This window comes from Anoplopoma fimbria, chromosome 21 (genome assembly GCF_027596085.1).
Source record: "Anoplopoma fimbria isolate UVic2021 breed Golden Eagle Sablefish chromosome 21, Afim_UVic_2022, whole genome shotgun sequence".
In the NCBI taxonomy this organism is placed as follows: Eukaryota; Metazoa; Chordata; class Actinopteri; order Perciformes; family Anoplopomatidae; genus Anoplopoma; species Anoplopoma fimbria.
In genome coordinates this window covers 8999699-9025368 of record NC_072469.1, presented here as the reverse complement: position 1 = coordinate 9025368, position 25670 = coordinate 8999699, and the positions used below count along the sequence as shown (strand labels likewise).

The 25670-nt window shown below is 42.8% G+C and overlaps 1 protein-coding gene across 2 annotated transcripts; it reads left to right on the top strand.

Annotated features, from left to right (window-relative positions):
* Nucleotides 1–237: 237 nt before the first annotated feature.
* On the top strand, nucleotides 238–24384 carry nck1b (NCK adaptor protein 1b). 2 transcript variants are annotated; one of them, XM_054622678.1, is made up of 5 exons: nucleotides 238–382; nucleotides 10706–10758; nucleotides 11254–11494; nucleotides 22154–22905; nucleotides 23224–24384. In XM_054622678.1, exons 3-5 carry the CDS (start codon nucleotides 11269–11271, stop codon nucleotides 23422–23424), a joined length of 1179 nt encoding a protein of 392 aa, XP_054478653.1. In that variant the 5' UTR covers nucleotides 238–382; nucleotides 10706–10758; nucleotides 11254–11268; the 3' UTR covers nucleotides 23425–24384. The 2 variants fall into 2 exon arrangements, with proteins under 2 accessions (XP_054478653.1, XP_054478654.1); XM_054622679.1 differs by lacking the exons at nucleotides 238–382; nucleotides 10706–10758; nucleotides 11254–11494 and adding an exon at nucleotides 14243–14325 and having other exon boundaries at nucleotides 23224–24382.
* Nucleotides 24385–25670: the final 1286 nt, after the last annotated feature.

Below are 25670 nucleotides of genomic sequence, written 5' to 3'. Positions count from 1 at the left end.
CAGTGATATAAGATTGAGTTTTTATGGTAAAAAAAACCATGATGGATGCTAATGGTAATGTAAAACATCAGCAGCTGCAGTATGATAGACAGACGGCGCCGCGGACCAATCACTGCAGAGTACATTTCTCAGCAGCCAATCAGATGCAAGTGGGGAGGAACCTGGAATCTGAACAGCTTGAGAGGCTGCTGCTAGTTAGCCTAGCTTCGCTACTCTGCAATGACATGCTTTGATATAGAAATGCTATTCCAACGGGGCACATCGTCTCATCAGCTAGGCTAGCTTGTTGGAGTGGGAGGAGGTAGCAAGGATTCCTCGTTATCATTTGGACGCTTTTAATATTGCTTAGAGGACATAAGAAGAGGTGGTCATCAGCAATCAGGTAAGACGTGGTATGATACTGATCTGATATCTGATCCTAGCTCCTGCCGTTCTAGAATCCGCCGAGCGTTCTAAAGTCACGTCGGCTAACGGCTAACCGTCTGTCGCCTTGCCAACATGGCCAACACACGGTTTTACCCCAGCTGGCTGTAAACCGAGATATTTGTCGCAATTACGAGCATCCATCAGCCCCCTTGGATAACGTTAGCCATGTGATACACTGTCAAGATTAAGTTACAGGATCAAAAAGCACAGATACAGATGGGAATGGACGCCTCAGTAAACTGGTTACAATGCATCTCCTAATGTACTATATCATGGCCACCAAGTCTCATTGTGCCTCTTTATTTAATGTTCATTTTAAGTTGTGCTGCAGTGATTTGTCATCATTTTTTTGCCTACTAGAAAATTGTTTTCAGTATTTGTTTTATCTGTATATTCATTTTTTTTTTTTTTTACAATTAATTAAATAATCATTTAGCCTATAACAATATAGATGACCATCCTAGTTTACCAGACTCCAAGGTGACTATAACTATAATTATTCTGTCTGTATTTATAAGATTTATTTTTAGTTATTGGGGATTTTTTCTTACTTATTTAAAATACTTGTTGGTTTTCTACTATGTCTCTTGTTTGCACTATATCTATGCTGCTGTAATCCTGTAGTTAAATTTCCCCACTAATAAAGGATTATTTTATCTTATTTTTATCTTATCTTATCTTATCTTAACTGTCCCAGACTAAAATGTATTATGTTTCCAATGTTGCAAACCAGAGAAAATCAGCAAATCTTCACATTCTACACAAGCTGGAACAAGAGATTGTGTTTTAAATTAGTTAATTATCTGCCAATTGACTAATCATTTCAGTGACAGAAGCTGACAACTGCGTGCTTTAAGGAAAATGTCAGATACGTTTCGTCTGCCTAGTAGGGCCATTAATAGGTAAGCAAATGTACTGTGCAAATTAAACCGTTTCTGTTTTGGGGCAAATTGTTAGATAATTGGTCCCTTTGCATATCTCCTGACATTGTTTCTACCTTACACAACCAAAACCAGACTAAATGTCATGCTTCAGCAGCACAATGGGCGATAAGGCTGTACAATTGTTGGCAAGCTCTTGTGTTTGTGTGGCCTGTTACAATACTTGTTCAACAGTACTGCGAAACAATCGGGAGATTAATATGGCCCGAGTGTTTCATCTCACAGATTTTAATTTGGAGATATGTGGTTAGTTAGATGTGAGTGATTTAAGGGGGGGGAAGCATGTGTGTCTTTCCAAACGCCAAAGGGTTTCTTTGCAGCTGCTGAATAGTATAGTTTCTGTAATTATTGTCACACTGACAGACCTCTTCACAGTCTCTCATTAAGGTTTCAGGGAGGTGAGAGGGGGAGAGAGACATTTGGTCGGCTGTAGCTCTGCTCTCGGTGGGAGTCGGAGGGAGGATGGGTACCGTTCATAGAGAGGAATATGGTGGAGACCTGCTTACCAGCACAATTTTGCTTGACGCTCTTGAGCGTAGAGTCCAATTTGTAAGACATGTGAAAATGGCTATTAGGAGAACATTTGCACCGATCAAATACCAGGTCATGCACTCCCGGATCCAGATTTGAGGACTCACCCTGAAGTAAAGCTTTCAGCATTGAGCTATTCAGTGATGTGGCCTTCTTTACTTAATCTGTGTCATATTTATAGCCACTGTTGACTCAGATGCCCTCTAACAATGTTCTTGATGTTATGACAGCATCATCTTATGGATATGCAAAGTTGAGTTCCCTTTCCTGCCCTTGCCTCTTTCTCAGTGCCTGCTATGTGCTACCAGTGTCCTCAAGCAGCCAAATCTGTGTCCTTACAGCCTAGGGGAAAATACCAACTGTGCATTTTTTGTGAAAGCCAAAAATCTAATGTGGCTGAAAATTTCCCTGGTCAGATGACAAGCCCAGGATTCTAATGTATTAAGTGGCTTTAGATTTCGATTGAAGTTGAGACACAAGGGGATTTTTTTTGTAATTGTGTCTTCTCTTTTATTATAAACTCATTGCACTTATTGCATTATGCTCTCTTCCATTTCCTCATTTTCTTTTACAATTGCACCTTTTGGCTGTCAGACATGTTCAACTCTGACCGCTCATGCATGGAAGTGTGTTTGAACGGTCAATAAGAAGGGTACTTTCTCTGTGTTAACCAAGGTCACATCCTGAAAAAGGAACTTTGCCTTATGTCAGGTGTAACAAGGTGCAGAATGACAAGGGTACTTTTTTTTCATCCAAGTAGACCCTAGAACATTTAAAAGCTCTGCTCAGCTGTTAATGCACACTAAAGCAAAGTCATAAAGCTCTGCACAGTTAATGTCGTTTGGTGGGATGACTTTTCTCCTCACTTCTGCAAAACATTACAGTCTAGGCTATGTGCGGTTAAAATATCGGCGATCATTTCTCATTTGGAGTAAGTGATTTGACTTCCTCATGTAGTAGGAAAGAAGTGTGCAGTTTCAGTAGTGTTTTTCTCCATTAGTTCATTAAGGTTAGGTGCTTTTCTTTCTGCGGGTTTGGCATTGTGAAAAAGAGGATGTGTGTAACTGCTGCTTCCATGATTACAGAATTTGTTGTGAATCCATGACTAGAAATACAATGATGTAAAACTTTGTCGTTAGTAGTGTAAATTTCTTAATTGATGAAAGTACGTTATTTAAAAAAAATTTTTGACACACCTATTGTTTTTTTAACCAACAATAGGTGTGCCTACAGGTATACTTCATACTACCAGTGTCCTCTGAGGAATTTTAATCAGTGTTCCTGTCATCAACATTGGTGGACCCATGTGAAGAACCATTCAAACCTTCAAATGGTTCCCTTCATATATCTCTATTATAAGACCCTATTTTTGGTAAAATACGTAGGATTGTACAATTTAAAAGTGTAGTATTTTGTCTACAATTTTTGATTACAGCATCCATCAAATTATATTGACGGCACATGATTTTACTTATAGAATAATTGGACCATCCTGGTAAAAATTGGTCAAGTAGCCCCCGACCTATTCATCTGTGTCTTCAAGTTCGATATTTTAGAGCGGTAAATATCATGCATTGTCATCTGTCGTCATTTTCTGACTGTACAAATGGTGGCTTTAGTTAAAAACAACAATATTCTAAATAAAATCCCAGTTTCATCAAGCACAGTCCTCCCAGTGTTTAAGATGTGTGTAGTAGGGTTGGGTGATACATGACATGATGTATACCGTGCGGTATACATTTTACAATACTCTTTCTACTCGCAAGGAAATGTGATTTGGGCAGAGGTGGAGGTTAAGTTTGTAAATACAGAGAAGGAGGAGGCATCCCAAACAAGCCAAGATGAGGAAAATACAAATTTGTTTTTCCATATTGCGCTGGCTGGTCAGGCTCACCATTTATTAACCTTAAAATCTGTAACGTTTGAAATGATTGTTCTCGGGAACCTTAAAGCTTCTACTTAAGTTTAGTTTGACAGTTTTGAGTCTTTCGTTTATAAGTCTTGTGAGGCAGTTGTTTTGTTCACGTGGAAGGCCTAAATTAGAGAAGACATAACAGTCACTGTAGTGATACCATTACCGTGATATAAAATTGCATGCCGTGAAAGACTATTTTGGTCATATTTCTATAAGTATACTGTTTCTCAGTCAGGCAGCACAGAGGTGAGGATGTTTGTTGAAGATTATGCGTGTCTAGTCTCTCCTATCAAACATCTTGTTGATTTCTGTGGACCCCAGATTTTTTTGTGGCATCACCGTGCAATCTGGAATGCCTCCCGCTCTCAAGATGCTCTCACAAGTCCCAACACGTGGCTCTTCCAGACTTCTGTCCCAAGTGGCTTGTTTGGTCCTATTGTGACAGCGCCCTAGGGCTCATATTTGCCAGGATGTACGAAGACTAAGAGGAAGCGAGTGTATCCATTTCATCTCTCTGACACAGGCTGCCGGGTGTTATTATCTCGCGGTTTACAAATGAACTGCTATTTTGACTGCAACAATACCTTTTTCCAGAAGGCTGCAGCTGCAGCAGGTGAACGGCCACAGTACATTATATGGCCAGAAAGTCTCTTTTACGGACTCCTTAATGCTACTTGTAGATTTAAGTTGCCTGACACAGCACAAAACCAAACCACAACAGATTTACTGTACTGTAGTACTTGATGCTAGGAACCCTCCTGCTTTGTAAACTTGGATTAGTCATTGGGAAATCCCCTGGAGCTCTCAGAGTTGGTGAGGGAACCTGAAGGTTTATTTCGCTGTTGCCTTGATCCCAGATTGCTTGGATGTGGCCATCATTGGACCTGGTAGCTATAAGCAAACAGGCCACCCAGAACAACAACTGGCAACTTGAGCAACTAGCAGGGTGTGGATGCGGATGTGTAGGCTCTGCTGATGTAGGTGGGGTCTAAGGAAATGGTATTATGTTCTTGTGAGTATTTACTAACAGAGAGGATAGTGTTTTTGTGTCGTTGCTGTTGCTAAGGCCAGTTGTAGACTACATAAAGCTAATTTAGTGTAAATGCTGGAAGGTTATAATTAGATAATGTGTGAACCTGCTTCAATTCGACTTATTTTGCAGATACTAATGCAGTGGTTTTATTTCTAAGCTTAGCCTGTTCTAAATCATGTTTCCTACCAGGACGTTACGTCATTTGTTGTGGTGTATGACAGGGTCGCTTTGATCAGGTTTTTAAGGGCCGATACAGATCACTGATTTGATTCCTTGTGAAGATCTGTTTCTTTTTTCTTTTCTTTTTCTAGCAAGCACTCTAGAAGAGACTCTGAAGCCAACGCTTTTGTCTCATGTTTGTGTCATCCCTTTTGCCGTTGAGTTGGTCTTCAAAATAAAGGACCCAAAAGGGACATCTCATCCTGTTTTCCAGCCACAAAAACAGCATGTCAGTTCACCAATGTCATCTCTCTGTGGGCTAGAGAGTAGCATCCAGCCTCGTGCTCCATGAAGTGGATAATATGTAGTCGTAATGAACCGGGAAGTGAAAATGGGGAAGTGAAATCACTGTTCAGCTATGCTTGTTTATTTGTCTTATCTATTATGATGATTGCCAAATTTACCTAACAATATCTCTTGTTATGTGTGGGTGCCCAGTCTATCAGAATACTAGTGTTTGATGAAAGAGTGATACCCTAGATTTGAATAGTCTGTGGTTAAAGTTCAGTGCTTGCAGCTCTAGAGCAATAATTGAGGTATTGCGGTAGATAGATTGGAGATTCCTCTTACTTTCATAAATACTGCTGCTACTTATTGCTGTGCAACGTATTTCAAATGGTGGCATCTGTGTGCACACGCTTCACACAGAGTTGTTTGGACCATTGAGCTGATGTGAAGTTGGCCTGAAAGAAAGCTCGAAACTTTTGGTGTTGGTTGTTGCTATGAGAGCAAATCTCTGGCAATTCTCAAAGGATATGAACCAGTCTATTTTAGGCCATTCCCAACTGCTGAGGGTGATCCTGAGGGGGGGATAACCAAATGCTTTCACACAGTCTTGAGCCTATAGGCTTTGCCCAAAACACTAGAGGCCTGACTGTCCCTAATTAAGTTTTAATATGATACTGGAATAATACAGTTTTTTTTTTTTTATTGGGGAACATCATATATTCTTCCGGCAACTCCAGTGTTCAAGTTTCAATTGGTTTGTTAACGCTTTTAATTGAGCTACATTACATGCATCAATCCAAAGATAAGTTATCTGAACTCAGAGGTCAAGCCTGCACTCTGTCAGATTGCATCACTTTCCCATCATCCGGTCACCCCTGTGTCCAAACTTCCTGTCTCACAGCTGGCCTGTCAAGTCTCCCATGACCCTTTGCTGCTATGCTTCTGTTTTGTTTTCAGAGAATCTAGGACAGCTGGGACGAGTTGCAGTCTCATGGGTTTTTAGTTAGTGGCCGTGGTATCGATGTGGAAAAGAACACGGCGCGTATTCATCAGTCCCGCCGCCGTCCCGCACTGTCCGATTTGTAAGAGCCAGGCCGTGCCGTGTGGCCAAAATGTGAGTTTTGGTGTAAGTTGGGCGGAAGTGCAGCAGTGCCAGAGGGGCTGAGTGAGCAGTGAGCATACAGAGCACATTCCAGAAGGCAGCAGAGGCTGTGATTTTAGCAGGCTGTCACAGGGATTAGGTTACTCTGTCTGCCTCTGTGAGCTCATGCTGTTGCTGTCTCAATGCCTCAGCAATCTTGTCGAGTAGTGGTACCATTTGCTCCCACAGCGAAGAGATACACAGATCCATAATTTTTTCTCTAAGGCTTGTTTAGATTATGACGTATCGAGTTGTTGGGACTTCATTTTAACAAAGAACCTCTGGTAGCTTTAGCCCGTGCCATCCACTGAAATCCATGCTTAACACTTGTACCATTCCTGTTCTTTCCTTCTAATACATATCTCTAGTGTTGTATCCTCAATATCATGTATTACAACACAGGCCACTGGGTGTGCTCTTTGACTAGATCTCCACTTGTGTTTCTCTTTCCTCTAGAGACACAAGGGGTTGTGGCAGCAGCTGTGAACTCCAGGATGTGGTCAACTTATGTCAGTGTTGTTTCATAGTAACATCGCAAGGTTGCACACTGCATCTCTGTTACACCATTGATGTGCAGTTATGGTTTGAGGCTTGCAGTGTTTTAACTAGTAAAGATAACCGAGCCAGATTTGAGTAAGAGGTCTTTTGCTGATGGGAAACAGTTGTCACCAGTGTTGGCACTCTTGAGAACATGAGTGGATGACTGATAGTAACACTGGTCGTGCTGTCACTGGCTCACAGCTGCTGCTATGGCAGTAGATAAGATGGGCCCTCTCTCTCAGCTCGGTATTTAGTAGTTAACAGTTAGCTATGAGGGCGAATCGTTTTAAGCTTTTGAGCTTCATTCTAACAATGACATTCAAATTCTAAATCGACATTCAAATTCTACGCAGCGTTCACATATTTTTGCAAGTCTATTCATTCTGTTTAAACCCAGCTTTTCTGCACAGTTGCAGATCAATATTAGGCTACATTAGCTTAAAGTAAGTAGATTGAATAAAAAAACGATATAATTCGATGAATGACTTCAAACAAATTGATAACCTTAAAAGAAGCTTTGAAAGTAAAAAAGGAATTAGGTACAGTCATATTAACAGTACTGTATATTTGCAAGACACAAGTAGGCCCACCTCTAATTTGTTAACCTCTCAGTCAGACTGAGAGGTTAACAAATTAACTGAGTCACGTAGTATTTTCAATGCACATAAAGTTAAGAGGTATTGTTGCCGGTGAATTGAAGGGGGTTTTTTGTAGCATGGAGCTATTTTGTAGGTAAACGATCAGAAAGGACTCACATTATGTTTATTCAATTAGCGGAAACTTAATCACAACCAATGATTATAAATTGTAATTTTTAAAGCAAAAAAGCCAAACTTGCTTTTGTTCAAACTTCACAATTGTGAAGTTATGGGAACTGTGATGAAGTCAGCTGATAAGATGGTATTAATGCAAATGGAACTGCTGAACTTCTGGAAGGCGCTTATTGTGACGCAGCTACAGGAAGTGCTGCCTTAAATTGACGTCATCTATTATCCAGTTAAAAACAAAATATCAAGATGGAGACCTTCGTTTGGTCCTTTTCTGTTTGCATATTACAAGGGAGGTATAGTAGAAGTTGCAGCCACAGTTAGCTGGGAAAACCCTGAAGTTACCACTGGCCACCAGATTTGACCACCTGTCTACCATTCCGTGTAGTTTGGTTGCCCTTGTTGACGACCACAGGGCTCGTGCATACAGATCCTTTTTTTTGCTTAATGTCTAGTACCCAATTTATTTTTAGAGTCTGACGGGCTTGCTTGCATCTACACAGTTACTCATTACATATTGTATTGAGTTTATGTATTGTATGTGCTCTTAACAGTTGTGAATCGTTTTCGTTTGTAACTGCTCACGCTCCCTGGAAGAAGAGCTCTCGAGCTCTCAAACCATTCCTGAGTCCTAAGTCAGCAAACTGACTTATTACAGAATGACAGCCCCGTACTTGTTGCGTTCTAGGTCCCATTGTGGTCTGTTTTCAGAATCACAAAACGCTGCCAAAAATCTCATTCTGTGATGTTTGCTTAAACGTTAAAACATACGAAATTGTTCAATTTAAGGAAAGCATTGATTTATGTATGAGAAAATAAGTTAAAGCAAATGAACACACAAAAACTTACATTACATTTTGCTCAGATTTGCTGAACTTCGCTCTGTTATTTAATGTGCACGGTGGGGTTTGTGATGGATGGTACCTGTTAATCTGCCATGCAGCAGGGTAAACAGAGCTTCTATGTGTATGTGACACCATTTGAGAAGTTTGACCTATCTGACCTTGTGTTTAGTGCTTCGGAATAGCGAGCGGCCTTGGCTCAGTCTGCAGCTGCGCGTTTAGCTCAGAGCATCTGTCGCCCAACTTTTTGATCCTCCCTCACATCTGCAGTATCGTAAGTAACTGCGGTGTCGATGTGCTCTTGGTGCACCGCCACCCTAGATGTGGGGGGAGGCGGGGGGGTTGATGGCAGTTTAAAGAAAGTCGGACTGGGATGCAGTGTACGAAGTGAAAATGGAAGATAGGTGGGGAAGGGTAAATCCTACATTGATGATTCATTCATGCACAGGCGGGGAGAGTTGAAAGTGAAAGATGGTAAGGGAGGGATGTTGTAAATGGAGAAGGAGCACATCTACACAGTTGTCAGCCCTCTTTGGCAGACGGTTATCCAGCCCAGCCCAGGGAGTGGAGGGATTGTTGCCTTTTGTCTTGGAGAGTGAGGCAGCACTCGAGGAAAGTACATCGGCTCTTTCTTTTTGTGTGCCGCTCCCTGACATGTCTCCCGGTGTTCATTAATTTCATTAGACATGGAAAAGGTGCAAGCAATAACATGCCATGAGATAAACCGCACTATGCATCCTAAAGTTTTTGGTAAAGAAAGTGAACAACACCCAACATTGGGGTGAAAAATAACCCAGATCACGGGTAAAAAAATGCAGAGCCAGTTTGGGGGCTTTATATTGCATTTTAGCTTTCGGCTCTTGTTATGGTCTAATCCACCTTTTGACCCGATGAAGAGGGGAGGGGACTATTTTGATTTCTGAAAATGAACCATCTCTTTTCTTTTTCTTTTTTTCTTTTTTTAAAGAAAAGCATAAGTAAAGTATTTCTCAGCTCTAAGCCTATACTTATTTACTGTTTATTTTACTCCCCTTGGCTAATCACACTGAAAGTTTAGCTTGGCTCCTTATGTTTGCCTAAGATCAGGTTCTGGGCCTATCTCAAGGCCAGCTGGAGCTGAAACCTATCCACTGCTGCTTCAAATAAAAACCAAGAGCTCTCAATCAATGAGGTCAGTGTCTGGTCCCTAAAGTCAGTCAAGGCGGGGGGGGTGAAACTCCATCCACTCCCATGACATCAGGACAGCTAAGCACTAACCAGCCGCTTCAGAAGTGCCCAAACTCCTCAAGTGCTGCAGAATAAACCTAAGCGGAGATGTGCTGATGGCTACACGGGTCATAAGACCAGCTGTTGTGAATGTGGTCATTGTTGAACACAAACAAGTTTTGATCGCGGATCCGTACTCTCAAATCATAATTTAAAAAAAATGCTTGAGGGACTTGAAAAGTTCTTGCGATAAGCGACATTGCAAACAATGGAGCCATGCTTGTAATGCGGTTCACAGAATCACGGCATTTGCATAGGCTGCGCACACAGGAATATTTATTGGCCCCTTTTCCTACAACATTAGTGCTCAGTGAGCGCTCCACTCCCTGACGTAGTCCCACTGCTGACGCACACTGCCCCCTCCTCTTTACTTCCCCGTTACAGTAATCTTTGCCATCTTCCTGGCTCACTGATTCATGCTTGATTCCTCACACAGTAGACAATCGTTGGACTGCTTCTGAGAGGAAATCATCCCCTCCTGTAAATGTATGAAGAATGTGGATAGTGGATACGGAGAGATTGGCTCTATCCTCTCTGGCAGCTGTCAGTGTTGAAGACTGAAAAGAATAGTCATTTACCTCATCTGTTATTTCAAGAGTACAATTGGTAGGGGGGGGGGAAGTTATGTCTGAAGAGAATAAACTGTGGAAACGGTAGCTGGCATTTCTTCAGTACTAGCTTAAGTATATTTGCATAACGCTGTCCGTAACTTGACATGCAAATACCGTTCGTACCGAACCCCACATAGAGTGACCTTCAAGTCACCTTAACAGAAAGACGGATACAAATGATTAAGACACCTTTTTGAAAAGAGTCAGTTTTTAATTCTCCTGCATTGTCTCTGTTATGTTCTTAGGTCTACAGAGAAGTATCAGAGCCCTTGAAGTTGTCAGCTTTGATGCAGTACAGGTACGGCGATCTATATTCAAACGCAGTTTCTAAATTTACTTTTGGTGTGTCTCTTACCTCATCACTGTGTCTGGAGAAAACGGCACATAGAAGGGTGCGATATTCCCGTTCAGATGGAGGTTTTGTTAAGATATATATATATATATATTATTCCGTGTGTATTTAATTAAAAACATGTTGACTTGCGCAAAAATAATAATAATTTGAGCATTGCTGATCACCTACGCTTACAATTTTCCTGAATGAAACCCGGTATTGTTTTACAACGACAGAAACTGCGCCTCCATGTTGCCCTCATCATTCTGGTGGTAGATACTGAGGCTCTATCGCCGCTACTACGGCTGCACATAATTCAACACTAGCCCAGACTCCATTGTATAATCGAAATGATTTTTTTGCTCATCAATCAGTTGAAATGTTCTGTAATGTAAAATATTCTTTCTAGCCACTCTGACATCCATTCCTTCTCTTCTTCTCCTCCTCTCTCCCATCCAGTGTACTGAGTGCAAGATGACGGAAGAGGTGATTGTCATCGCCAAGTTCGACTACATGGCCCAGCAGGACCAGGAGCTGGACATAAAGAAAAACGAGCGCCTCTGGCTCCTTGACGACTCCAAATCCTGGTGGAGGGTTCGAAATGCCACCAACAAAACAGGCTTTGTGCCGTCCAACTATGTGGAGAGGAAAAACAGTGCCAGGAAAGCTTCTATTGTCAAGAATCTCAAAGACACGCTTGGTAAAACAAAACACTTTTGCTTTATTCACTTTGCAAGTGTTTAATTCAACTTGCGACGGTTTGATAAGCACTTAGGTCTGTTTGTTTTCATTTTAGGAGCTCACACGATTCCAGTTTACCTGTATTTGCACTGTAAACATTTTTAAATCTTCACTCGCTCATAAGCTCTTTTTGATACAGACAGTGTTTCAAACACATTTGGGTGTTGTTGTTCAACCTAAAATGGAGTAGCATCAGAGAGCATCCTTTTATCTAGGCCAGCACTACCTCCGTTTGTTTCTCACCACATTGTTGTGGTATCTAATGTACTGAGCAGTCTACAGTAACAGCCTTCACAGGAAGATGGTCGTAGGTTGATATCTGATTGGTTGAAAAGGCTGAGATCTACTTTCTTCTCACAGCATATTTATACTGAAGCTTTAGTATCTGATTGGGGTGTCTATGGTGTAGCGTCTAATGTAATTTGCCGTTGTTCCTTTTCGATCTTGAAGCGTTTGCGTAGGTAAGGCTGTTTTACGTTACTTTGATTTCATATGTTTTTATTGGAGGTTGAATAAGAAAGTTATAATTTTAGTTTTTTTACTGTGATGACAATGACTTTTCAAAATGCCCTCTGCTCTTTTACCAGAATTGTTACAACACAGGTGTCGTCTGCTCTGTCAACACAGCAGTAATATTTCTGGGCAAAGGGCCTTGTACTGTCAGGAGCGAGCCAAATGTGACTGTGTATGTAAGCCAAGGTTACCATTCGTCTTAGCTTAATTCTTCTGGATGACAGGCGTTCATGATAATTTTAGGAGGCACACACTGACCACTGATAACCTGGTAACCATTTTGCCTACGATTTTGTGTGTAGCTCATTTCTCTTTTCTGATGCCCTTCACGCTCTAATCCTCACTAGGCATCATTGTCTGAATTAAGAGAATGATGGGATCACCATGCGTGTTGGTGGGCTCAGGCCATGTTTGTTTGGGCCGGATCGCATTAGATTAGATTGAAGGTTGTACAACAGCATTCGCTACAGGACCTTAAAGGCACACCTAAAAAGGCCTGTGTGATATTGATATTAAATTGAGTTTTTAGAATAATGCCATGTGTTGTGATATAATGAAGCTCTTTTTCCTCATTATATTGTATAAAATTCTAATTTTTGAACCTGCTGTTATGGGCCAATTTGATTAAAAACACAACATCAAACCATACTTGTGAAAGTGACGAAAGAGGTAGTAGCCTTATATCCTTTGCTCATTGATGTGGTGATGATGACTTAGTCCTGCGTGGGTTGACCCCCTGCGAGGAAAGCCCGGGCGTCTTTTAAAAGTGTCTTTTACTTGCACAGAGAATATGGATGTTCTGGGTACTTCTAACCAGAAGTGTGTCATCATTTTTTTTTTTTACTGTATCACACACTGCAGTGTTTGCAAAACACTTATCTGTTAGGCATGTAAACTGGGTCTTCCTGTTAGCGTGTGCGTGTGTGTGTGTGTGTGTGCGTGTGCGTGTGTGTGTGGTCTTTTTTTTCTATGTCTGTGCAACGTTTGTGGTGACAGGAGACTTGTGACATTTGGGGCAGCGGTAGTGCAGAAATAATCTCATGAAAAATGACAAAATAACTTCAAAAAAATAAATACAGCTCATATCTGTTTTTTTTTTGTTTTTTTACTTTTATCTGGATGCGCCCCATGAATTTCAATGAGCTGTATTCCTAAGGCTACAAATCTTTTTTTCTTCCATTTTTCGAATTTCGCAGATGAGATTTGTTGTGTCTTTGTTGTTGTTGTTACACACCACAGCCATGTGCTTACCAACAACTTCCTTCCTGTCACTGCATCCATTGACCTGAATAACCTCAGGTACACACACACACACACACACACAGGCTCAGGTCTCACTCACACATAAACCCAATAAAACAAGGACTAATGTAAAACATGAGCTAAGGCAAATCTGAAGCTTGTTAAACACTAATACAGTCAGAGAAAGCTTGTAAATACGTCACCTTCATTTGTCCTTTTTTTAATGATCTAAAAGCTGATTTTTAAGATGTTTTAACTACAAGATTGTTGTGGGTGGTTGTGTTTTTTTTGTAAATGTTTGGGAGAACAATAAGAAGAAGCCCAATGACCACACTTCCATATGTTATGTGGGAGGGAAAAAAAATGTATCATTTTTTTATTATTTTTTTATAAAACGAGCCCGTTGCTGGGTGTGGAGTGGTGTCATCGTTTGAAAGAATGTGTGAGGGTATGATCTGTCTGCAGATGGCTGTTTTTGGTGTGTGTGTTTGAGGACTCATGTTTCCTTGGTTTATGAGTGTGTCTCTACAAACAACTGCAGTCATGTGACAGAGAGCACTCACTGACTCACTCAGGCGTTTTGCAGTCCCCACAGATCCACGCTGAGTGTACTTTTCAGATCGCTACCCTCTTAGAAATACCAATCTGCTGCTTAATTTTTGATGGAAAGGATAGTTTATTTCTCTATATCTCCCTTCTTTTATCTCTCTTTTTCTTTCTCGGAGTCTGAGCTTCAGCCCCCTCTCTCCCTACTTCTTACCCTTTCCATGAGGCCTCTGTACTCTGCCTTCCAGGGCTAGACCGGAGGCCTCTCTATCCCGCACTCTCATTGGCTAAGACTGACCACATGGTCACAGAGTGGGCCGCCCTGCTCCACTATCCGCCCAGCTCTCTGGGTGTTCACATGGAATAACTCTACAGCTGCAGTGGGAAGAGAGCAGGGGCCGGGAAAGAGACAGACAGAGAGAGAGAGAGAGAGAGGGAGAGACGGCGAGCCCAAAATGGACATGGCTAACCTATTCAAACATTTCTTTCGTGAGTTTTTCCACTTTCTTGGTCTTCTGTAGCTCCTTGTTTGCTGTTTTACAAGTGGTTTTGAGAGCTTTTGTCTGAAGTTTTCTCTCTCTGACTGTGCAGGAGTGGTTGTCACGGTTTTTCTTTCATCATACCCTTTCTGTTTTTTTTTTGTTTTTGTTTTTTCGGCTGCAAGTCGGTTTCGGCTTCAGGTCAGCCAAACGAATGTGTCATATGTAGAGCGGTCTGACAGTGATTTCTGTGCTAACATGTTGTGCTGATAGAGAGAAAGTGTGTTAACAGCTTTTCCAGGCTGTCTGTGCGAGCGGCTGCAGAGACTGGGTGGATATGCTTTTGAGAAGCCTTCTGCTGAGCCGAAGCCTGTAATTGCCTCAGCAATCATTCTCTGTCTCTTTTCTTTTAAACACACACACACACACACACACACACACACACACACACACACACACACACACACACACACACACACACACACACACACACACACACACACTCACAGTAATCCTACTCCCATTTTTTCCCCCAGCATTTGTCCTAGTGAGTGGGCTGCAACTTGCTGGATTACATTATCATGCTTGAAGACCCACTCTCCACCCCGTTTAGGAATATCTCAAGACATAGCCGAAGTCTGTTTTCTTTTATTCTACCCTCAGGGCGAGCTCGCTCATTCTGGGAGGGGTCCCCCCCCCCCCCCCCCCCCCACCTCCTCCTTCTCCTTCTCCATCCCGTCCACCCCACCGCCAGTCATGAGCTACAGTTGAAGGGACGGCGGGGTGCTCATGTAGAACACTGTAGTCATTGTGCTGAGAGGAGCAAGGGGTCTCTGCTGATTGATGGGACCTGGGTTCCCATCTCCCGCACCTCGCTCGGTTATCAGAGGAATGTCATTACTCCGTGGGCCGCGGATACTTTACAGCCACACTGCCACACTTTTTTTTCTCTTTTTTTTTTTTTTTTTTTTTTCAAAAGGCCCTGGCGCACACCCCGTGCTGTAATCTCACCTTGTAACTGTTGAGTGGTATCTCCTGTCTCTGTCTAGCTCCCTACTTGTGTGTGTGTGTGTGTGTGTGAGTGTGTGAGAGTGTGAGTGTCCACTGCTTGTAAAGAATCCAGAGTGCAAAGGGCTGAGGAGGACATAGCGATGAGCTAACAAACCTTTTGCTTGTGTAAACTGAGAGCTGTTGGTCTCCTCTCTCTTTCTCTCTTTCTCTCTTTCCCCTCCCTCTGTTTTCCTGTTTCTCAGCCTCCCCAGCGAGCGGAAACTCTAATTTGAGCCACATTTCTCTCTCCGAGCATTGGAGGAGTGCAAGCCAGAGAGGAAGTGAGAAGTTAGAAGGAAGTTGAATCATTGTGCGGGGTCTGTCTGTTTGACTCTCTGTCCCTCGCTCCTGCTTTCCAACTCCCGCTTCTTTCTTTTTCTCCAAACCGCTGTTCACTGTTCCCAGACCAGGAAAAGCAAAAGACATAATTATAATTAAAAGATTGGCGGGAGAGTTGTCAACGTCACTTAGGCCTTAAGATGTTTTTCTCCTGTGAAGCTCGCCACTCATCTTTGTTTGCTTGTGTCTTTTGCCATTAAGAATTGCTTAACAGGAAGTCAGCAGTGGTTTGGACTTGTTGAAGACTTTCAAGCACTGTAAACATGTTGGTAGAAAACAGTGTAACTTCTTCAGTGCAACTCCCCTTTAATATTGCGACTGTCAGTTTACTGATCGACTAGTGGTAATATTCCCATTAGAAAAGCTGGAACCAGTCAATTTCTACTTTTCCCTCGCCTTCAGTCTTATTTCCTGGTTTGCATAGTTACATATTTGCCTGAGAGTAATAGCCCCTAGTTACATACTGAATTAGTTTGTGTTGAGTTTAGCAATAGCTATCCTAAAGTCATTGTTTTAAGTCCATGTCATGAGTATAGCTCGCTAGTGAACTTCAATACTTTTTTTGTTATTGAATTAAATGTGGAGATGTCGATGAGTATCGAAATGTCAGGGACTGTTAGCTGTCATTGTGGATCAGTTCTGTAGTCTTGTTTTCTTAGTTCTTGGATTGGTTCATTTCTGTTTAAACTCAAAATGTTGCCATGTGTGATTTCTCTTCTTAAGAAAAAAATGGTAGAAAAACATTAGTATGTCTTTAACTCAAGTGTCATATGTATCAAGGATTCTAAACGACACTCCGCTCTGTCATTAGACTGATCCTAGAGGGGCGACCAATGCTAATGCTTATCTCTTAGCTTTCTTGCAGTTGCTCTCGTTTCCCACGAATAACTGTTATTTTACAAATTATTTTTTATTATTTCAAGCAGTGGACCAATCTGTGTCATGACATCTGTTGCTTCAGTGCTGTGCCAAATTATTGTCTAAATTTGGGTCACCAAATAGAGGGTGGAGGTTTACAGAAGAATAGGTCAAGTGATTTAGAGTTTTTTTTTTTTTTTTTTTTTTACAGTTAGAGATGCTGGAGTTTGAGAATGATCAGTGTTCCTGCATTGATGCAAAGGTAAACAAATCTCAAAAGCCAGGCTTGATCCACAACCAGTATGCTTTCAAAATTATTAACTTTTCAGAAAGTTAATAAATAAATACAACCACCTTGTTTTTCTACCAGGAAGTGTTCTGACTGGCCTAGTCTTTGACAGAAAACGCTGTACCGTAGCACTGCGCCTCCATCCCTCCCTCCGCTCCATCACGGAGAGACTGATGGCTGCCTGCCTGCTTTTGATGTCTCAGACGGCTGAAGTTGAAAGAGCTTTGAATGTTTCCTGTGCAGCTATCAGTCAGCCATGTTAGCAACTTGATTGAAGCCGTAGTCTTAGAAGGCACCCCCAAACCAATCCCATTGAAGAATACGCCAACTGGCTCTAGTCAACGTTCCCTTTAGTCAGTTCGACTCACTCTCTGTCTGCACACAGTGTCATTACATTTAATGTGCAAGTCTCATACTGAACCATATGGCTGAGGGCTGTTGTGTTGCGTCACGTCGCATGTCCTTTTGAAAGCGAATGACACATTGATGTCAAGAGTTTAAATTGCCACGGACACACAAAGGATGGACTTCAGTCACTGTTGTGCTGACCTGATTTACTAGAAAGTTTAAAACACTTTTGGCTCTTATTCATTTGTGGGGAAACAAAGAATCTCACTGCTGTTGAACTTGTCCCAGTGCTCATGTTCTGTTCAAGTACTGGGATGTTCAGACGCTGTCAGACAGCCTGACGCGGGGTGTTGTCGTCCACAGAGGAAGAGCCCTGGAATGGAGGGAAGCGGAGGGGTCGAAAGGGCCCGGACAGACAATGGATAGCCGGCCAGCGTAGGGAGGCCAGAGTTAAAAAACAAAACTAGTTCCTGTCTGTCACTGGCAGTCGAGCAAACTCCCCAGCACTTTCTTCTCCTCGTGCTGGTTCACCTCATCTGTAAACAAAAAGTGAAGTTTTTTTTTTTTTTGTTTGTTTGTTTTTGAGGTTTGGCTTATGCGTGTTAGGGTCTTTGTCATTGTTTGCAGTGAGTGACTGCCATCTGACACATGATTTCCTTCCCCCGCATCCTTTGCTCAGGAAATGCACAGGAAAAAGCATCTGACGTAGAAACAGAAAAGTTTCCAGTGCATTTTTTCTTATTAATTCCTCATATGTCTTGAAGACCTTTTCTTAAGTAACAGTAGCTGCATGGTGTGTGTGTTTCAGGGGAACTGCTCAGATTTCCACATCAGCATTGACTCATAATTCAGGTTTGTTTTCAGGTGGGGAGATGAAGTGTGGGCATGAGAGGAGGACCGTGTTCTCCCTCAGTTAGGGAGGAGTTGGGGCTGCTGTCAGGGTTGGGGGTTGTTCATTTGTTTTTAGTTTTTTTTTTTTTTTTTTGGTGTACAGGACCGTTTACATGATGCAGCATTTGGGCACAACATTGGCACTTTGTATTAGTTATTGACTGCTACTATTTACTCTTTAATTCAATTCTACTCAACTCCCTGACTCATCACTTAGTAGTGTTGTGGTAAAGCTGGGAGGTCTGGTGATAGACAATCCCATAATTAAAGATTCACAGCTTCAGTCATGATAATAACCTGTGATGTTTCTGTCACAACAACTGATGTTGTGTCTGTCTGACGTGCTTGACCTCATTGTAATATTTTATTCGATATGCAATGTTGGAAGAAAATCATATGCAATGAACATTACATTTTAATTATTGCACTAATTCCTGCTAGTTCTTTCTTTAAATGTAAAGATGATCTGACATTTCTACTTGTAGGAAAGTAAGGAGTATTTCAGATTTTCTGTGCAAGTCCTCACACAATGTCAAGTTGTGCTGATTTATTTACAAACTGTTTATCTCCATACTATTTTAGATGTACAGTTTGGCATTTTAAGCTTATTAGTTGGCACCCCATTCACCAGATCACTCCTCCTCTCTTGTTTACAGTCAATTGTGTTTTCCTCAAAAATTCAGCCTCCCACTGGACGTGGTTTGTAGAGGTCGGTTTATTTAAAGGTCCAAAGATCTGCTTTTTTTTTCTTTTTTAAACTTCAGTTAGGCTATGTATTAGAACTAACATATTGAAATATGCCAATTCTGATATGTTCACACTCGAAGCCTCTCTAGTACTGCTGCTCGGTCAGAGGTTTTAGATACCTGCACTTACCTGACCCCTGATCAGAGCCAAATAGCACAGCTTCATCCGCAAAAATATGCTTTAATCAACCACAAGAACCTGACCCACAAACTGCCTCATTTTATGCATAATAGTTGAATGCTTGTCCGGACGGAGACACGGGCACTGCAGGGCTTTTCTGAGGTACACCTCCAAGCTCCTCCCGCTAGGCTCAGCTACAGCTGGAAATGTCCAGAGTGCTTTCTTTCTCCCCCACCAACAGAAGTAGGAAGATCTAGGCTAAATAAACAGAAGCATCGTCCCAAAACAAAACAAGTAACGCTTCATTAAAGACATGAACTCTCGCTCTCTCGCACTAACAAAAACACACATAAACTTCCGTCCAACCCCTGAAAATAATTTCATATTAACAGGAAGTGTTATAATTGTAATAACAAGTATGTTGTTATAATAAGATCATTTGAATGATTAAGAAGTGCCTTTTTCTCCTTCAGAAAGTAGCACCAGCGACCGTACAACCAATGACTATTTGGTTGACCAGCCGAACCGACCAAAAGGCGTCTGCCCTACAAACCTGGCAGAAAACCACGACAGAATATTAAGAAAGTGCTTGCTAAGATCAATTACCACCAGTTAGGCAAAATGCAACGGTGTGCCCCATTGAAGACAGAGGCCTTGCTTTAAAGCAGTAACATACTGAGTGTGTGTGTGGTGTGAAAGCCCGGCAAGATAAGAGCCTCTGCTAAATGATCAAATAAAGCATGATCTCATTTGTTTGTTTGCTGCCACCTGAGTGAATTATCACCAATTAACCTACAGCAGCAGGGCCGATGGGCGCTTCCAGAAGCAGATTCCCTCATCTGATCTTCTCTCCGTATCGTCTACCTATAGATGTACAGGCACATGCCATCTACCCTTTAATACCGTGGCTTTGATTGAGCATCTAATCAAATGCAGTGGCCCCGGACTCTGATCTGTTTTTTAAATGCAAAGTGCTCGTGTGTACGAAGCAGGAAGCATCAAATCCCTGACCGGGACACTGATAAGGGCTGTTATACCTGGCCAGAGAGATAAAATATAAGCTCTCAGTCGTCCCCATGCCCAGCTGGAGCCAAAAGATCATTTATTTATGCTGGGTTGACCCCTAACCTTTGTTTGGAGCTAACTAGGTCATTTCCAACTGTGCACTGAACACATCCTGGGGTTTGCACCTGCGCGGACATGTTCTTCTTCCTCAACATGTGACAGTAGATTCTGTCTGGGGTCATTTTTGTATATTTTTTTAACATTGAAGAGGAGTAAGAAGTTTGTGTTTTGTTTATAATCCAGAGTATGTGGAATTCTCTAACTTGGCCATTTCATATATTTAAGAAGGGTTTAAATGTAGATGTTTGTTCTTGTCTTTTTTAAGTTCTTCCCTCTGAATTATTAAGACTGCACCGAGGCATAAGTAGACCTAACCTCCACGTACAGACATCAGCTCTTAGCACCCTGTCTGGAATCTGTAGTTATCTACAGTGGTGTGACTAATAACAGGGTCTACCTGGAAGCAATTTGACGTTGGACTCTCAGCACTACCATGAAATTTGTCTGCACTCCTTGAGTCACGGACACTTTTCTGCGCCAATTTATCTGCGGTAAAGCAGATTCAGTATGGCGTTCTGACAAATAGGTCACGTTCCCCGCTCGGAAAACAAACACGCACTGCCCTGGAGACTACACCCTGCCTTCCTATATAATTTCACCCAGCTGACTTTTGATTATGCAAGCAATAGCCTTGCAAACGTAATCAGAAATAGTCCCTACTTTGGTTTGCTCACTGTGTCTGGTATCAAAGTCTGTCTCAACTTTGGTCTGGTTTGCCTACATCATCAGTTAGGCCATAGATCTGTGACAATGTATTAGCTTTGCAAGAACTAGCACTATTATGGACTGTTTTGATTGTTTCTTTCCACAAGTAATATATAGAAAGATCAAACTGTAAATATTACAGCTGCTTTCTGGTATCTTGGAAAGTTGGAAGAAGTTGTGATCCGGCCACTGTGTCCACTCCAACGCTAGCTACACATGTGTTTTATACAACGGTTAGCATGCCAGGCTGCCAAGTGGAAATTTTTTGTCCAGTAAGACGATGGCCACAGGCCTGCCAAAGCTCGGCCTCTGGGTTCCCTAACCGAGGGAAAGGCTAAAGGGCTTGGTAATCCCCCTTCTGTAAGCCTCTGGGGAGGTTTAGAGTTGCCAAAAGGTCGACTAAATGTATGATAAATTCATCCTGTGGTCATTCCCTGTGTGACTCGCTGACATCAGGTCCTGCAAACCGAAAGGAAAAGCACGTCCTTTTTACTAGAACACTGTTTTTCTAAATTCTTGATAAATATGCTCTTTAAGTCATCTCCTCTCTTTGCTGAAATCAAATGGTCAGCTCAGTGGGGTGCTTGGAGGGTGATGGGGGGGGGACTGTGGACAGAGGGGAGATATCAGAGCAAAAAGCTAGAGCGGTTGCAGAAGTGGGACAGAATTTGGTATCCAGCTGCTGTGAAAGCGGGGCCGCAGGAGTCAGTTCAGCCAAGGTGATTCGCCCAATGTGATCAGCAACAATGAGATGTGACCGAGGCCTTCTTGCACACAGAGTTGGAGTAATGCTGTTTGTAGATCGTTCCAGTGTTAGGTAGCAGTACTTTGATAAACTAGTGTACAATGTTTTTGTTTCCACAGGATTTATTGGCCCATGCCAAAACAAGTTTTCAGCCCACTCAACCACACCAGCGTTGCTTTTTCTGTTTCCTCAGCACCTAGGCCTAATCCCCAAGAATGTATCTGGATTTGGAATGTGGGGGGGTTAGGGCAATGTAAATGAGGAAAAGGAATGATTTTAGCCCTACTTACCCACCCACTCTAATGCTTACATCGTTGCCTGGTATTTGTCTGAGAATTCTTACATTTACAGAGGTGTGTGTGTGTGTGTGTGTGTGTGTGTGTGTGTGTGTGTGTGTGTTTCTGTTGAGACTTGTTCCACATCTGTGGAAGGGTGTGTGAAAATATGAATTCCAGGGACTTTAGTAAAATTGTGACTTTTAAGTTTTTATTCACACACAAAACCTAAAGGTCCGTGTACCTTCTAATTACCTTCCTGACTCAGTGGATTCACTTCGCTTTAGTGTAGATGATTCTGTTTTCTCTGTTAACTCACAAACCTTTCCTCGGTCGCTCCCTCTAGGAATTGGGAAGGTGAAGAGCAGAAAGGGGGGGATGAGAGACACGGCCTCCAACGCAGACCCAGAAATGGGCCCCGACGGCGAGCGACTGTACGACCTCAACCTGCCCGCCTTGGTCAAGTTCAGCTACACAGCAGAGCGCGAGGACGAGCTGTCTCTGGTGAAAGGCACGCGGGTCATAGTGATGGAGAAGTGCAGCGACGGCTGGTGGCGCGGCAGCTACAGCGGACGGTCTGGCTGGTTTCCGTCCAACTACGTGACGGAAGACATGGATGGGACGGCGGGGGGAGTGGGCATGGGCGGGCTCGGGGACCCGGCCGGATCGCTAACGGAGAAGCTGGCGGCCGTAGTGAACAGCACCACTAACGGGAACAGGGTGCTGCACACGGTCCAGGCTCTCTACCCTTTCAGCTCAGGCAACGACGAGGAGCTTAACTTTGAGAAAGGCGAGGTGATGGAGGTGGTGGAGAAGCCCGAGAACGACCCCGAGTGGTGGAAGTGTCGCAAAGCAGACGGACAACTGGGCTTGGTGCCTAAAAACTACGTCACTGTGCTGGACTCCACCGCCCATAAATCCGCAGCAGGGCCTGCTGGGCCGCCCACACCCGACTGTGACTACATCTCGCCCTCAGGCATCGGGCGCTTCGCGGGGAAGGAGTGGTACTACGGGAAGGTGACACGCCACCAGGCGGAGGTGGCCCTCAACCAGAGGGGTGTAGAGGGGGACTTCCTCATCCGGGACAGCGAGTCATCGGTCAGTATTCAGCGCACCATCACTGATGTGGACACGGTTTACAGCAGGAAGGCACCTTTTACACTGTGTGATCAAATCTAAAACCGTAGATTTCCCTGTGACACACGTACACAGACGGGGGATTTTGAGCTTTAGCAACAGTGTCTGAAATTTAGAACCAAATTCTCACCATGTGACTGCTGCTATAAATGCTACAATAATCATGCACGGTCGTCGCACAATCTAAAGGCGCCTTGACTCTGGAGAAAGAAATCTTAAAAAAAAAAACACTGTCGCAACACTGAAAATATAAACTTGTATTTCCTTCTTTTTTCACAGCCAAACGACTTCTCCATCTCCCTGAAGGCGCAGAGTAAGAACAAGCATTTCAAAGTGCAGCTGAAAGAAAACCTTTACTGCATTGGACAGCGCAAGTTCAACTCTATGGAGGAGCTTGTGGAACACTACAAAAAGGCCCCCATCTTTACCAGTGAGCAGGGAGACAAACTGTACCTGATCAAGGCCCTGGCTGCTTCTTGATCCCTCTGTGTTACACACACACACACACACACACACACACACACACACACACACACACACACACACACACACACACACACACACACACTTCCACGCAGACACACAATTCAACGCAGACACACACACACCTATACATTAACTGCATCCCTATATATATATATACAGACAGATACTTACCCCAGAACACACACTAACATTTAAACTCCAAGCCTGAGGACTTTAACACATCATCAGGACTTTAATGCCGATTTGTGAGCATTCCAAGAGGAGGTATGGAAAAAGTATGGGAGACACACTGAGGAATGGAAGGGGACGACACAAAAAGACTATGGACTCCTGAGAGTTGACTACAGACCTCTTGGTCGCCTATTTTAAATTATCCAGATGTGTTAGGTCATAGGCAATGCCATTTATTTCCACCTTGATATCTATTAGAGTTGCCTTTTTAGTTTCCTTTTTTTTTTTTTTTTTTTTTTTTTTTTTTTCGTAATATATAATCTTTTTAACAGTTTCTTTTTAAAAAAATGTGATGACTTTTAACTGTATCCAATTCACAACCACCACCGTTATGAGGCATTTTTCAGATGTTCGCAAACTCGCCTACAGAGGTCGACATTTCAACTCATTTTTCGTGTTGTCTGTCTTAATTTTTTTCTCTGATTGTGGACACGCTAATCCACAACTTCTGCTAATTGCTAATCATGAATAAAAAAAAAAAAAACTAAGTGACCAAAATATATTTATTGATACAATTCTGTTAGGATCATAGTGGTAGAGATTGCAATATCACACTCGTCTGTGGTTGGAGGATTTGGAGGATTCCTCTTCTTGTGCAAAGTCAAACTTAGTTGTTCAACATTTTATTTTTGTACAACAGAACTGCTTGTCTCACATATTGCTGTATCCATGTCATGTGAATGTTACAAAGCCGAGGCATCGCAGACAGTGTGGGGGGGGGGGGGGGGGGGGGGGGCGACTTTGCATGCGTGCATGCCGACAGAAAAGCGTCCTCACACTTCCACTGTTATCTCCCAAAAGAGAGAGACAGTCCGCATGAGTGATGGGGAGTTTGTCCATGTGTCTGGAGGTCATGTGAAGAGTCCGAAGGCACAATCCCCCCCCCCCCAGCTGGAATGTGACTGACAGCTGACATGTCCTCCCAGTGTTGCTAAAGGGGACATTTATCTCTTGATGAGGAAGAAGGAGAGCAGTGGGGTGGAGCAGTGCAGCTTCCAAAACACCCAACCAGCTACGTGGAGCAGGGAGGGGGAAATAGAGGACCAGCATAGGCAGTCGAGAGGATGATGTCACTGCCCCTGAATTAGTGATCACGGGAGGGAACGGCTGAGTTACGGGGTCACCCAGGGGTCGCGTTTGTGCGGTTGCAACGCATATAAATCAAACTAGGAGACGCCCTTTTCCTCGATGCCGCATAAAGGATTTCCAATTGATAATTCCTTACGGCTAAGTACTGGTAAAAGAAATGCAAGATATTTCCTTTTGATATCTGGGCGTTTATTTCCATGGCCAATATGTCTTAAAAAGTCTCATAGTTTGGGGAATCCAGCTCCTTTCCCCCCAAATGTATGGTTAGTGTAAAGTTAGAATAAAGTGCACCTAAGTGTGTTCAGCAGAACACATGGTTTGTATTTACAGTGAATGGGTATTTGTTGAGTGAATATGGACCAAGTAGTGTTTTGAATGTTGAAGTGGGGCAGCTAGCACCAGCGCCTGCAATCAGAGCTGCAGCAGCGTTGGCAGGGAGATGATGATGATGATGATGATGATCACGATGCTTGCGATGATGAGTTCTCCAGCCGCGGCCAGTTGGACCCTAGTGCCGAGAAAGAGAGAGAGGGGGAGGAAAGGGGATTTCATAGTGGAGGAATGGAAAAATGGACCCTAAAAAACAAAAGCAGTGAAGTAGGATCTAGGGAGGAGACTTGGAGAATGTGTTCCACTGAATAGAATATCTGGATTACCGCTCCCAGTCCAATACGGGCGGGGAAATGAACCAAGGCCGACGCCAATGTATCATAGTGGAAAAGAAAGGATTTTGGATTTGAGGGCTTTCAAGGTCTAATTTATCCAAGCATGAAAAAGTCATTCATGCCACAAGGAACTCAGAACATGGGTGTGAACCCTTTTTTTTTTTTTTTTTTTTTTTTTTTTTTCCTCTCCATTCCCCAGATGATTGACAGAGCTATTCATACGAGAGCTGTGTTTTTCTTCTGTTTTGGAGCTGT